The sequence below is a fragment of the Garra rufa genome, chromosome 17 (genome assembly GCF_049309525.1).
Source record: "Garra rufa chromosome 17, GarRuf1.0, whole genome shotgun sequence".
NCBI lineage: Eukaryota > Metazoa > Chordata > Actinopteri > Cypriniformes > Cyprinidae > Garra > Garra rufa.
Genome location: NC_133377.1, coordinates 45,354,889 through 45,370,019, shown reverse-complemented (window position 1 = coordinate 45,370,019; position 15,131 = coordinate 45,354,889). Strand labels below are relative to the sequence as shown.

General features: G+C 34.3%; 1 protein-coding gene across 1 annotated transcript; it reads left to right on the top strand.

The window, feature by feature from the left end:
- Window positions 1-1,086: 1,086 nt before the first annotated feature.
- On the top strand, window positions 1,087-11,102 carry LOC141290353 (A-kinase anchor protein 9-like). Its single transcript, XM_073822527.1, has 4 exons — window positions 1,087-1,178; window positions 1,453-1,582; window positions 9,770-9,903; window positions 10,481-11,102. Exons 1-4 carry the CDS (start codon window positions 1,088-1,090, stop codon window positions 10,522-10,524), a joined length of 399 nt encoding a protein of 132 aa, XP_073678628.1. The 5' UTR covers window position 1,087; the 3' UTR covers window positions 10,525-11,102.
- Window positions 11,103-15,131: the final 4,029 nt, after the last annotated feature.

The window sequence follows — 15,131 nt, the reverse complement described above, 5'->3', positions numbered from 1 at the left end:
TTTTGCTTGTTTATTTTTTTTAATAATTTTACATTTTTGTGATTTAATTGTTTAATTTTTCATGTTTTCATTGTTTTAGAATTAAAATTGTTTATTATAATTTTTTATTATTGTGTAATTTAATTCTAGTGTTTTGTTTTGATTCATTTAAAAAAAATATTTTAATTTTAAATTTCTGGGATTTAAGTAATTTTTAGAGTTTTGTTTTATTTTAATTTTAAAATTATTTATTTTAAATTGTATGATACATTTTTTAGTGTTTTATTTTGATTGTTATTACTTATAAATTGTTTAATTTCATTTGCCTGATTAATTTATTTTTGCTTGTTTATTTTTTTAATAATTTTACATTTTTGTGATTTTAATTTTTTTATTTTTAATGTTTTCATTGTTTTAGAATTAAAATTGTTTATTAGATTTTTTTATTATTGTGTAATTTAATTTTATTGTTTTGTTTTGATTCATTTAAAAAAAATATTTTAATTTTACATTTCTGGGATTTAAGTAATTTTTAGAGTTTTGTTTTATTTTTAATTTTAAAATTATTTATTTTAATTTGTATGATCATTTTTTTTGTGTTTTATTTTGATTGTTATTACTTATAAATTGTTTATTTTCATTTGCCTGATTAATTTTTTTTTGCTTGTTTATTTTTTTTAATAATTTTACATTTTTGTGATTTAATTGTTTAATTTTTAATGTTTTCATTGTTTTAGAATTAAAATTGTTTATTAGAATTTTTTATTATTGTGTAATTTAATTTTAGTGTTTTGATTTATTAAAAAAATATATTTTAATTTTACATTTCTGGGATTTAAGTAATTTTTAAAGTTTAGTTTTTTCAGTTTTATTTTTAAATTATTAAAATGATATATTATATTATTATATTTTATTTAAATTTTTTATTTTAAATCATTTATTTTAATTTCACATTTTTATGATTTGGTGTTTAGTAAGCTATTAGTGAGATGGTTTAGGTTTGATCTTTAAATGTCTAGTTTAAAAATGGTTTCTAGTTTAAAAACTGATCATAAAATCTAGTGGACACTGTTTGAATAGTAATGCTGGATAAACACTGTCCTGCAGGATGAGGTTTCTGGTGAAGCGATGGCAGAGAGCAGCTGGAGGAAATGCAACGTCTCCGATGGTCAGCAGAAACGGCCTCGCTCCGATCACAGGTGACAATCTCACATTACAGACAAATACTGTCCAAACAATTGATTGAGGTTTGTGAACAAGAAACATGTCTTAATATTATAATACTGCTTCATATTTTTTGTGGAAACAAAATGCTTTGTATTTTTCAGGACTCACAGATGATTAGAAAGTTCAAAAGAACAGCATTTGTTTGAAACAGAAAGCTTTTGTTAATTTTTACTATCACTTCTGATCAATTGAATGCATCCCTGATGAATAGAAGCATTCATTTCTTGTGTTAAACACTGATTGAAGGGTCTGATGTGAGGAACGAGTCGTCGTATCTTCAGCCCGGCGGTGTGGAGGTGTTCAGAGAGAGACGAGCGACCAGCCGCGGCCGTACGGGACGAGACTCTCCTCGCTCCGCCGCATCGCTGCAGCACAGGTACAAACACACAAACCTCAATCAGCACAAAACAATCTTCCTTGCTGTAAAGCTCAAACACTCTTTCTCATTCTGATTTGAAAAGCACACGTATTTATAATATATAAACATTGGCATAAAAAATATTAGCCATCAAGAGATAATTTAGAGTCATTTCTGTTTGATGTGTTTGAAAAGCATTGAACGCACATTTAAAAGAAAAGTAGCTTTAGAAAACATATTTTAATTCAGAATTGAAAGAATGAGGAAATGTTTTTTTAAATGAAATTAAATATCAAATGATTCTCTCAGTATAAAACTACAGTCACTGTTTGATAAGTCCTTGAATCACTCATTCAACTGATTTGTTCAAATGTCTGATTCATTCAAAAAACAAACCAAGTGACTGCCTTTATGAATGAGTCACTGAATCATTGACTCACTCGATTCATTCAAACAGTTCATTCGGAAACGAATCAAGTGACTGCCTTTATGAATGAGTCACTGAATCATTGACTCACTCGATTCATTCAAACAGTTCATTCGGAAACGAATCAAGTGACTGCCTTTATGAATGAGTCACTGAATCATTGACTCACTCGATTCATTCAAACAGTTCATTCGGAAACGAATCAAGTGACTGCCTTTATGAATGAGTCACTGAATCATTGACTCACTTGATTCATTCAAACAGTTCATTCGGAAACGAGTCAAGTGACTGCCTTTATGAATGAGTCACTGAATCATTGACTCACTCGATTCATTCAAACAGTTCATTCGGAAACGAATCAAGTGACTGCCTTTATGAATGAGTCACTGAATCATTGACTCACTTGATTCATTCAAACAGTTCATTCGGAAACGAATCAAGTGACTGCCTTTATGAATGAGTCCCTGAATCATTGAATCACTTGATTCATTCAAACAGTTCATTCGGAAACGAATCAAGTGACTGCCTTTATGAATAAGTCTCTGAATCATTGAATCACTCGATTCATTCAAACAGTTCATTCGGAAACGAATCAAGTGACTGCCTTTATGAATGAGTCCCTGAATCATTGAATCACTCGATTCATTCAAACAGTTCATTCGGAAACGAATCAAGTGACTGCCTTTATCAATGAGTCACTGAATCATTGACTCACTCGATTCATTCAAACAGTTCATTCGGAAACGAATCAAGTGACTGCCTTTATGAATAAGTCACTGAATCATTGAATCACTCGATTCATTCAAACAGCTGATTAATTCAGAAAACAAACAAGTGACTCAATGAATTAGTTACTAAATCATTGGCTAACTGGATTTGTTCAAACAGCTGATTCATTCAGAAATAAATCTGGTGACATGATTGACTCACTGAATCATTGACTTGATTCATTTAAATGGCTCACTTGATTCATTCAAACAGTTCGTTCATTAAGAAATGATTCAATTGACCATCTTTATAAATGAGTCACTGAATCATCAATGTACTTGATTCATTCAACAGTAAATTCATTCAGAAACGCATAAGTGACTGTCTTTATGACTGCGTCACTGAATCATTGACTCACTCGATTCATTCAAATGGCTTATTCATTCGGTAATGAATGCAAGTGACCGACTTTATGACTGAAACACTGAATCAGTGACTCATTTGATTTGTTCAGATAGCTTATATATGTAGAAATGCAGCAAATGACCATCTTTATGAATGAGTCACTGAATCATTGACTCACTTGATTCATTCATATGGCTTATTCATTCATTAACGAATGCAAGTGTCATCTTTATGAATGAGTCACTGAATCATTGACTCATTTGATTCATTCAGATAGCTTATTTATTCAGAAATGCAGAAATGAAAAAAGTGACTCTTTATGACCGAGACACTGAATCATTGTCTCACTCTATCAAACAGCTGATTTATTCAGACACAAAACAAATGACCATCTTTATGAATGAGTGACTGAATCATTGACTAACCGGATTTGTTCAAACATCTAGGAAATAAAGCAAGTGCCTGTTTTTATGAATGAGTCACTGAATCATTGACTCACTTGATTCATTCAAACAGCTGATTCATTCAGAAACTAAACAAGTGACCATCTCTACGACTCATTCAAATGGTTTATTCATTCAGAAATTAAGCAAGTAATCATCTTTACAAATGAGTCACTGAATCATTGACTCACTTGATTTGTTCAAACAGCTGGTTCATTCAGAAATAAATCTGGGGACATTGACTCACTGAATCATTGACTCACTTGATTTATTCAGTAATGAAAGCAAGTGACTGTTGTTACGACTGAGACATTGGCTCACTTGATTCATTAAAAATAGCTTATTTATTCAGAAATGCAGCAAGTGACCATCTTTATGACTGAGACACTGAATCAGTGACTCATTTGATTCATTCAGATTGCTTATTTTACAGAAATGCAGCAAGAGACCATCTTTATGAATGAGTCACTGAATCATTGACTCACTTGATTCATTCAGATGGCTTATTCATTCAGTAATGAACGCAAGTGACCGTCTTTATGACTGAGAAACTGTATCATTGGCTTACTCGATTCATTCAAACAGTTCATTTATTCAGAAACGAATCAAGTGACTGTCTTTATGAATGAGTCACTGAATCATTGACTGACTTGATTCATTCATATGGCTTATTCATTCAGTAACCAATGCAAGTGTCATCTTTATGACTGAGAAACTGAATCAGTGACTCACTTGATTTATTCAAACAGTTTATTCAGAAATTATTCAAGTGATTGTCTTTATGAATGAGTCACTGAATCATTGACTCACTTGATTCATTCATATGGCTTATTCATTCAATAATGAACACAAGTGACTGTCTTTATGACTGAGACACTGAATCATTGTCTCATTTGATTCATTCAGATGGCTTATTCATTCAGTAATGAACGCAAGTGACCGTCTTTATGACTGAGAAACTGAATCAGTGACTCATTTGATTCATTCATAGTTTATTTTACAAAAATGCAGCAAGTGACCATCTTTATGACTGAGACACTGAATCATTGACTCACTTGATTCATTCAGATGGCTTATTCATTCAGTAATGAACGCAAGTGTCATCTTTATGACTGAGAAACTGAATCATTAGCTTACTCAATTCATTCAAACAGTTCATTTATTCAGAAACGAATCAAGTGACCGTCTTTATGAATGAGTCACTGAATCATTGACTCACTTGATTCATTCAAACAGTTCATTCAGAAATTATTCAAGTGACTGTCTTTATGAATGAGACACTGAATCATTGACTCACTCGATTCATTCAGATGGCTTATTCATTCAGTAATGAATGCAAGTGACTGTCTTTATGACTGAGAAACTGAATCAGTGACTCATTTGATTCATTCAGATTGCTTATTTTACAGAAATGCAGCAAGAGACCATCTTTATGAATGAGTCACTGAATCATTGACTCACTTGATTCATTCAGATGGCTTATTCATTCAGTAATGAACGCAAGTGACCGTCTTTATGACTGAGAAACTGTATCATTGGCTTACTCGATTCATTCAAACAGTTCATTTATTCAGAAACGAATCAAGTGACTGTCTTTATGAATGAGTCACTGAATCATTGACTGACTTGATTCATTCATATGGCTTATTCATTCAGTAATGAACGCAAGTGACCGTCTTTATGACTGAGAAACTGAATCAGTGACTCACTTGATTTATTCAAACAGTTTATTCAGAAATTATTCAAGTGACTGTCTTTATGAATGAGTCACTGAATCATTGACTCACTTGATTCATTCATATGGCTTATTCATTCAGTAATGAACGCAAGTGACCGTCTTTATGACTGAGAAACTGAATCAGTGACTCATTTGATTCATTCAGATAGTTTATTTTACAAAAATGCAGCAAGTGACCATCTTTATGACTGAGACACTGAATCATTGACTCACTTGATTCATTCAGATGGCTTATTCATTCAGTAATGAACGCAAGTGTCATCTTTATGACTGAGAAACTGAATCATTAGCTTACTCAATTCATTCAAACAGTTCATTTATTCAGAAACGAATCAAGTGACCGTCTTTATGAATGAGTCACTGAATCATTGACTCACTTGATTCATTCAAACAGTTCATTCAGAAATTATTCAAGTGACTGTCTTTATGAATGAGACACTGAATCATTGACTCACTCGATTCATTCAGATGGCTTATTCATTGCTTATTTGTTGATGGCTTATTTGTATTTTTTCTGAGTTTTCAAGAATACTAAATTGAATTTTTTTTACATGGTTTAATAATTTTTTGTTATTAAAATTGAAAAAATGAAATTCCTGTTTCGAAGTTTACAGATAGATGGCTAATAGGTTGTTTTCACATGACGTCACTGCTGTGGTGCGAAATGCAGATGGAGGGCAGGAAGGAATTTTACTCCATAGGAATCAATAGCAGAAACTTAAAATACCTCTGTATTGCGTTGTTTATAGGCGCTCATCTTCGGTCAAACCGAGAAACCACACAGAGTTTGTATCATTGCATGAAAATCTGCGGTTGGTAACGGGGAACGGCAAGAAATTGACTGAAAATCGCAGAAAAAAGTGGCTTGGAAACCTCCGTCTGCGGCCAGGAGGAGATAACTCTTATGTGTGCAAATGGTTAAGAAAAGACACAATAATATGTTAAGATATTAATGAAGAAATGTATAAATAGATACAGTGTGAGACATGTGAGTTAATGCTAAACGACACGTGTACACGATGTATATTTGTAGTTTCGAGAGCTTAATGGATATTGCAATAAATTGAAGTGAGGGACAACTTTTTAGTGACTATATGAAAGCGAAATTTGCTCGCTTTCTGCACTATAATCAGTTGAGAATTTAAATAAAAGTTTCGCTTTACGTGCCTGACTAAAAAAGCGGAACTGACGAGACGGAAGAAAGTCTGTATTGGTCTGGACGCTATCACAACACAAGAGAAAGGTGCAGAAAATCACAACATGTGTTGGATGTGACCGTTATGTCATGAAGACGATTTTTCTTTAAACAAATTGAAATAGTTGCCTAACATCGAGGCTGTAAATATAAGCGAAGTAAGCCTGATTGCAAACAATTTCGAAAGTGATTCCCACATTTATATGAAGGATGCAGGTAGGGCTGGGCGATATGGCAAAAATGTAATCTCGATATTTTTTTCCCCATATTGAACGATAACGATATATATTTCGATATAAGCTGTTGATGTTGCCAGCTTTAAAATAGTATCCCAACAATGACTAAAGCCACAAAAATGAAAGGGTTCATTAAATTACATTTAAAGTATAGTTTATTAACAAAAACAGATTACAGATTTGGCCTTAAAAATTAAAACAACTTACTAAAATAAATTAAAAAAATAAAAGTTGTGACAGAGTATGGTAAATGAGAGTAAATGTACAAAATGTAAACATAAAATTATTGTAAAAACATAATTTGTAACACAATTATTTATTTATTTATTATTATTATTAACACAATTGTTTATTTTCTCTATTATAGGTTGAGCTATTTAAATTAGAGGCAACCACTGCATTTTGAAACACTCTACAGTATAAATAACAAAAAATTACGACACAGTTCTTTCTTAATCGTATTAAGTGCAGATAATTCAGCCATAATCAAAGTAGGCTACTCTCTAAATATTCAAAGTGCAAATAGAGACGGAATATTTCAAGCATGATACAGAGCTATAGACATACACAACCTATTATAGTCTACATACTAATAACAGCCTAGATATGTCATGTAGCCTAATTTGCGTGCATTGGGGGGATTAAAATTGCTTTTGAATGCGCGTGCGTTTTTTGCTTTCGGTTTCAGTTTTAACAATCGCGCCAAACTCTCAGCTGAGCTAAGAGTCACTTTTCAGGTAGCCAAACCACTTATATAACGGAATTCGTGCTACCTTTTTTGTCGACAATTTCAACATCTTTGGATAATAACTCGAAGTTAGTTTCACTTTCGTCGCTGCTTCCACTCTCTTTTTTTTGTCGTCCTGGTGTTAAGTTTGCTTCGCAAAGTGCGGTAGGAAATGAACTTTGTACTTTGACGTGCACACGCACGCTGTACGCTGATTGGCTGTTGTCGCATATTTCTGCTGTGTGATTGGCTCTTAGATTAATCCATATCGAGCAAAAAATGTCTAGAGCCTATCATCGTTATTAACATAAATTTTATCGCGATTCGATATAATATCGTTTATCGGCCCAGCCCTAGATGCAGGATATATGTCACTCCTGAAACTGCAGGGTTTTTGGCTGTTGTTCCTGTTAGCAGCACGTAAACCCAGCAAATATTTCTTCCATACTCACTTTAATTTATGACCATTTCAAAAGGTTCCGTTGTAATCAACCGCAAATATAAAGTCTTATTTACACCGTGTCTTTGTGTGGTATTTAGCGAATTCTCACTGTCTCACCTTGTAACTATTTATATATTTGTTTGTATTTTAATATTATTACAGCTTTTATTAACCATCTGCACACACAAGCATTATCCGACTCTCCTCCTGACCGCAGACGCAGGTTTACAAGCCACTTTTATCTGCGTTTTTCAGTCAATTTCTTGAGTTTTCCTCCATATGAACAGTATATGAAGAGCTCTTTTCCAAAACGCGATAAACGCCAAATTTAAAAAAAAAAGAGTTAATTATGCCATTTTGCAGTGTACTGAACCTATTCACGACTCCATGAATATTTCATGCCAAATCGCTGTATTTCCGTGTTTAAAATGTACTGCAAGATGCAGTTTCTTTCCAAAACGCTATAAGCGCCGAACCTGTTTTTAATCTTAATGCGATATATCCTCTCGACCAATCAGAATTCGGCGAGCGTTCGACGCAATCTAACATGGCGGCGCCCTGAAGCGAGAGATGTTTGTGTTCAGTCTTCGAAATGAGAGCTTTAAACTCGATTAACAATTTTGATGGCCTGGATGAGGCAGTGAGACCTGTACCTGTTGTTAGAAAACGCAGACTAGACAAAGAAAATCACAAGAAAAACAACAAAAAAGAAGGTTCGTCACTGTTTACTAGTGCGTTTTGGTTTTAAAACGGCGTTTTAAAATGAAAAGAATCCTCGTCTACATTAGCGAGTGGCGTGTATAGGTAGATTCCCTATTGTTTTGATAAAGGACGTGCTTGAAGTGGTCGAAGGGGGAATCTACTTATACATATCTATGGCTAAAGCAGCGAGCATGATGTGATTGTTTACATGGTCGTCAAGGATACGCAGAGAGAATGTGGACAGCCACGCCATCGTTTTCAAAAGTCTCCAAAAGTTTTGGTCCATTTACAATGAAACGCAACCCTGGAGTTTTCAGACTAAAACACACAAACTAATGCTGTCACCAGACGATCTGATAATACATTTAGACGGTTTTAAGAAAGACCAAACAAGGTTTACAAGGATAGGGCCATAATTCTCCTGGACATAACGCAAGTGGAAAGGCAGCCTCTGAAAGTCTAAACAAACGAAAAGACTGACATTAAAAATAAAGATTTATATTAATTTATAGTATGAGTCCCTTATGCCATATGTTGCATGTTCTCTTGTTTTTAAGACATAAACGAGCAATGTTTTGGAAAAAAAGAATGGAATTGTAGCGTTTTGAAAAAAATAAATATAAACTTTGAATGTATGATCGACAATATTGTTGTTTCATTTAACAATCATTGTTTAACATGTTCAGAATGAGCCAACAGACCATTTTAACAGGATAAATTGAATATTAACAAAATATATGGGTCTAGGAAAAAAATGTCATTTTTTCTGAAAACTATTAAAATGGATTTATAGCGTTTTGGAAAAGAGCTCCTCATATAGCCTATTCATACACGATAAGAAATGAAATTTCTAGGTTTGACCGATTTCCATAAACAACTCAAAACATAGGTATTTCGAGTTTCTGCTAGTGATTCCTATGGAGAAAAATAACTTACTGCCCTCCAGCTGCATTTGGCGCCTCATCAGAACCATGTGACTGAAAGCAGCCTATTCGTATGCCATTGAGATGTTCAGTGTTCATGTAAACTGTATAATAAACACTTTTTTCGAGTCTCTTCATTAGTTTTGTTTTTCCTGTAAATGGTTCAATAAATACCGTACCGTGAAGTTTTGATACCGTTACATCCCTAGTGTTTGGTCATTTGAGTGGTGCTGATGTTTGTGGCTGCTGTTTGCTGTAGGTTTCACGCGATGGCCAGTGATGCCGGAGGTCTACCGTGTTCACACCTGCAGAACTACGACCCCGACCGCGCTCTCACCGACTACATCTCGCGTCTGGAGGCCCTGCAGAGACGACTGGGGAGCGTGCAGTCAGGTAAACACACCAGCTTCATTGGGTTTCTTAGTCTTAATATCTGTGATATCATTTAGAAATGTGACCCTGGACCACAAAACCAGTCATAAGGTTAAATTTGACAAAACTGAGATATATACATCATATGAAAGCTCAATAAATAAGCTTTCTATTGACGTATGGTTTGTTAGGATAGGACAATATTTGGCTGAGATACATCTATTTGAAAATCTGGAATCTGAGGATGCAAAAAAATCAAAATACTGAGAAAATCACCTTTAAAGTTGTCCAAATTAAGTTCTTAACAATGCATATTACTAATCAAAAATTACATTTTGATATATTTACAGTAGGAATTTTACAAAAAATCTTCATGGAACATGATCTTTACTTCATTTCCTAATGATTTTTGACATAAAAGAAAAATCAATAATTTTGACCCATGCAATGTATTTTTGGCTATTGCTACAAACATATCCCAGCGACTTAAGACTGGTTTTGTGCTCCAGGGTCACATATAACAAAGGGCCAGTCTAATAAGAAATGGACTGCCCTGCACACTGTGAGTTTGATGCTGAGTGAAGCTTTTCCCCCGCAGGCTCCTCTTCGTACGCTCAAATGCACTTTGGAGTCAGAAGATGAAGGTGTTGACGTCCGGCGAATCTGGCTTGAAGAAACTCAGTTGCCTTCTCTTGTGCTGAGCTGCTGTGCTTTTGTATTCTGACTATGAACGTGTACAATTCTGTGGGACCAAAACCACGTTTGACTGTTTTGTTTTGTGTTTGTGTGGAACATCTTATAATCAAGCTTTCGTTGAAACGGCTTCGACGTCTGTACATTAGTTCTGCCTTTCTTTGTTGTTAATGGAAAACAATCACATTGTTACTGTATATTTGCGGAATGCTAATTTAAGTTGATTAATTTAAGACGCGTGGAGAGGGTTTGGACCGGGACGGCTGCTATCGGACTCTGGATAACACGAGCGCTGCGGCGAGCGACGCGTCACCCGTTGCGAACGCTAACCCGAGGCCCGACGAGCCTGGTCCCGTGGTGCGGCTCTGTGTTAGCAGATACTCTACACTGTGTTTTATTCGCTCGCTCCCATGAAAAGACCACAGAGGACATTTGTAGAAGACATATTTTTGTAAAGGTAGGAGCTTCGGATTTTATGGGTATTTTGTCAAAACTGAAATAAAGATTAATATAATATTTGAAAACTGCTTTCGCCTCGGGTCTCTATCTGTGTATCCTTCCTCCTTTTGTATGAGTATGAGATATGTGACCCTGGACCACAAAACCAGTCATAAGGTTAAATTTTACAAAGCTGAGATATATACATCATATGAAAGCTCAATGAATAAGCTTTCTATTGATGAAAATCTGCAATCTGAGGGTGCAAAAAATTAAAATACTGAGAAAAACACCTTTAAAGTTGTCCAAATTAAGCTCTTAACAATGCATATTACTAATCAAAAATTACATTCTGATAGGTTTACGGTAGGAATTTTACAAAAAATCTTCATGGAACATGATCTTTACTCAATTTCCTAATGATTTTTGACATAAAAGAAAAATCAATAATTTTGACCCATACAATGTATTTTTGGCTATTGCTACAAATATACCCCAGCGACTTAAGACTGGTTTTGTGCTCCAGGGTCACATATAATCGTTTATGCTAGACTACGGACTAAAAATGGTTTAGTATTCTGTAAACTGTTTATATTTTCAATACTTTTTTTGTTAGAAGTTGCTTAATTTACTGGGTTCATCAACAATTCAAAAATGTGTATCAATCGTTATTTAAAAAAAGAACGATGGACAGAAAACGGTTTTATTTCTACAGGAACTATGTACAGTGTCCTCCACTAATATTGGCACCCTTGGTAAATATGAGCAAAGGTGGATGTGGAAATAAATATGCATAATTTATCCTTTTGATCTTTCTTACAAAAAATTCACAAAGTTCTAACCTGTCATTGAAATGAACCTGTCAAATCATTATGAAATAAATGTTTTTCTCTAGTTCACGTTGGCCACAATTATTGGCACCCGATTATTGCAATATCCTTTTCCCAAGATAACAGCTCTGTGTTTTCTCCAACAATGTCTAATGAGTTTGGAGAACACCTGACCAGAGATCAGAGGCCATTCCTTCAAACTGAATCTCTCTCTTCCCAGCTTTATGCTGGTGCTTCTTCTCTTCAGTTTCTACACAGGGTTCAGGGAACTGGGACGGACACAATTTTGTGTTGATTTTGATGTTTGTTTTGGATCATTGTCCCGCTGGAAGATGCAACCATGGCCCATTATACGATTCTCAACAGAGGCAGTCAGATTTAGATTTTTTATCTGCTGGTATTTGATAGAATCACAATCACAACATTAAAGACCCAGCAGTATTTTTAACCATGAGCATGGGGTACCTTTTTACCCCTGTCTGCACCAAAACCATGGAGGGTTAGCGGCCAAAAAGCTAATTTTTAGTTTCATCTGACCATAGAAACCAGTCCTGTTTGAAGCTCCAATAGCATCTGACAATTGCTGGAGTTTGTTTTTGGGTGATGTAGGGGCTGTTTGATCATTTTATTTTAGGCTTTCTGACCCCAAGACTCAACAATTCTCTGCAATTCTCCAACTGTGATCCTTGGAGAGTCTTTGGCCACTCAATCTATCCTTCTTAACATGCATTAGGATGATATGTGACCCTGGAGCACAAAACCAGTCTTAAGTCGCTGGGGTATATTTGTAGCAATAGCCAAAAATACATTGCATGGGTCAAAATTATAGATTTTTCTTTTATGCCAAAAATCATTAGGAAATTAAGCAAAGATCATGTTCCATTAAGATTTTTTGTAAAATTCCTACTATAAATATATCAAAATGTAATTTTTGATTAGTAATATGCATTGTTAAGAACTTAATTTGGACAACTTTAAAGGTGATTTTCTCAGTCTTTAGATTTTTTTGCACCCTCAGATTCCAGATTTTCAAATAGATGTATCTCCACCAAATATTGTCCTATCCTAACAAACCATACATCAATAGAAAGCTTATTTACTGAGCTTTCATATGTTGTATATATCTCAGTTTTGTAAAATTTTACCTTATGACTGGTTTTGTGGTCCAGGGTCACATATAGACACACATCCTCTTCTAGGCAGATTTGTAACATCTTTAGTTAATTTGAACTTCTTATTAATGGGGATTTCCAATGCTTTAGCTCTTTTCTTACAGCCACTTTCTATTTTGTGAAGCTCAACAAACTTGTTCTGCACATCAGAACTACATTCTTTGGTTTTACTTCTTGTGATGGATGATTAAGGGAATTTGGCTTTTGTGTTCCTCATATTTATAATCCTGTGGAACAGAAAGTCATGACTGGACTTTTATACTCCTAGACATCCTGGTGTGTTAATTAAGCAATAAGGTACTTGAGGCCGTGCTGTATCATGAATAAATCACGGCTGAAGGGCGTTGTTAGGCCTGCATCCCCTTCAGCCGTGATTTATTCACGATACAGCACGGTCTCAAGTACCTTATTGCTTTTATAAAACGGTTACCACACAATAAAAATATTAAAATCAAAAATATATATTAATTTATATATATTAAGTTGCATGTTTTCATAAAGTAAAATCATTAACTGCCTTCCGCTGTAAAAAGTAGTCCCTAACTGCTGCAGCTGTGTTTACGTTGCTAAGGGTGGTTGCTAAGGGGGTTCAATGATACACAAAACCGTTGAGTGAAGCGGTCATAGCAGTGCTGTATCATGAATACCACACAGCTGCTGACCAATCAGATTTGACCATATGCACGGATTACTTCCTTGTTTAGTCAAGCCAGCTAAGTCATTTCCGGTCAACTGTACTCTGCCGTAATATGAGCGTACTTTGTTCGTTTTCTCTACATAATCGATTCACAATCGAAGAAAAGTGTTGTTTGTCTTAGAGGACCAAACGTCCATGTATACCGTTTCAAGAATGACAAATGCCAGTTTAAAAAAAATCGCGAGTAAATCGCGGTTAAATATGCGCGAGTCATTGCTATGATTGACAGTAATAACCGGACCAAACAGCTGACAAGCTGATGTCAAAAAAGAGCTTAAATGATTCAGACTAAATTCAGATAACAAAACTACAGCAGTAACAAGTTTGTGTTGGTTAAATATAGGCTATTTGATAGATTTTACAGTTCAAGATAAAACTTAAAAGATGTTATTCAATTTAATAAAATATTTCAAATTCCTATCAATTCATAATTAACGTTAGTGCATTTTTTAATTATTATACCATAAATATTTAACGTATTTGTAGTGAACTATATATTATTATTTACATAATTCACCCTTATAGGCTGTTTGTGTGTGAGCTTAATGACTTTCTGCACTTGCTATACTATAAAAGTAAAAGGTAAAAGTACTACAATTTATTATACTAGTATTTAATAATAAATCGAAAGCAAGACGTCTTGAAAAATATAGGGAGAGACAGCTGCATAATAAATAATCCTATGCTGCCATCTATTGGTTATATGGGGTAATTCCATATTATTTTAGCCAAAAATAGACGTTGTTTTCCGTGAAGTCATTTTTTCCGATGCCCTTTTTAAGAATGAAAAGTGAGTCCTTGAAGTACATTTTATTTCACAGCTGTAGAGTTAGAAAATAATAAAGGCTTTGAAATAATGCAAGATTTTAAAAATGTGTTCATGACTACGAAGGCAAGTTAGTGATTATCAAGAATACGATTAAGATGTCCTTGAAAGAGAAATATGATAGCTAGCTAACATTAGCCTAAACACGTTATGATAGTGTTTAGCTGTCAGCATTTAAATGTACAACTATGCAGATACGGTAAGTATGAGATTACCAGGCTCCGCATTTAAATTATATGTTGTTAAATAATATGAAACTGAATGTTCATGCCGCTAACATTGTTTATAATGTTGCAATTATAATTTTTCTCAGTTTCTGATAAGAACGAGGCACTAGATCAGTCTCAAGAGTGTCCACCTAATATATAGCACATAGAAAATGAGCTTCAACGGAAGTTTACGAGCTGGCTTATCTTTATGCGGAAGTTCTAAAGAACGCTCCGTGCATAAGGTCAAATTGAGGAATGGAACTAACCGTTTTATAAAAAAGTGTAATATTAATGGGAATATACTTTAGAGATATTTTACTTGGACAAATTTTTAGGGGTGCCAATAATAGTGGCCGACGTGTCGTGAACTAGAGAAAAACAAAT

Excerpts from the sequence above, each read along its gene's own strand:
- LOC141290353 (XM_073822527.1), top strand. The coding sequence starts at position 1,088 with ATGAGGTTTCTGGTGAAGCGATGGCAGAGAGCAGCTGGAGGAAATGCA. Across the intron at positions 1,179-1,452 it reads CGGCCTCGCTCCGATCACAG|GGTCTGATGTGAGGAACGAG; the intron begins GTGACAATCTCA and ends CACTGATTGAAG. Across the intron at positions 1,583-9,769 it reads GCCGCATCGCTGCAGCACAG|GTTTCACGCGATGGCCAGTG; the intron begins GTACAAACACAC and ends TGTTTGCTGTAG.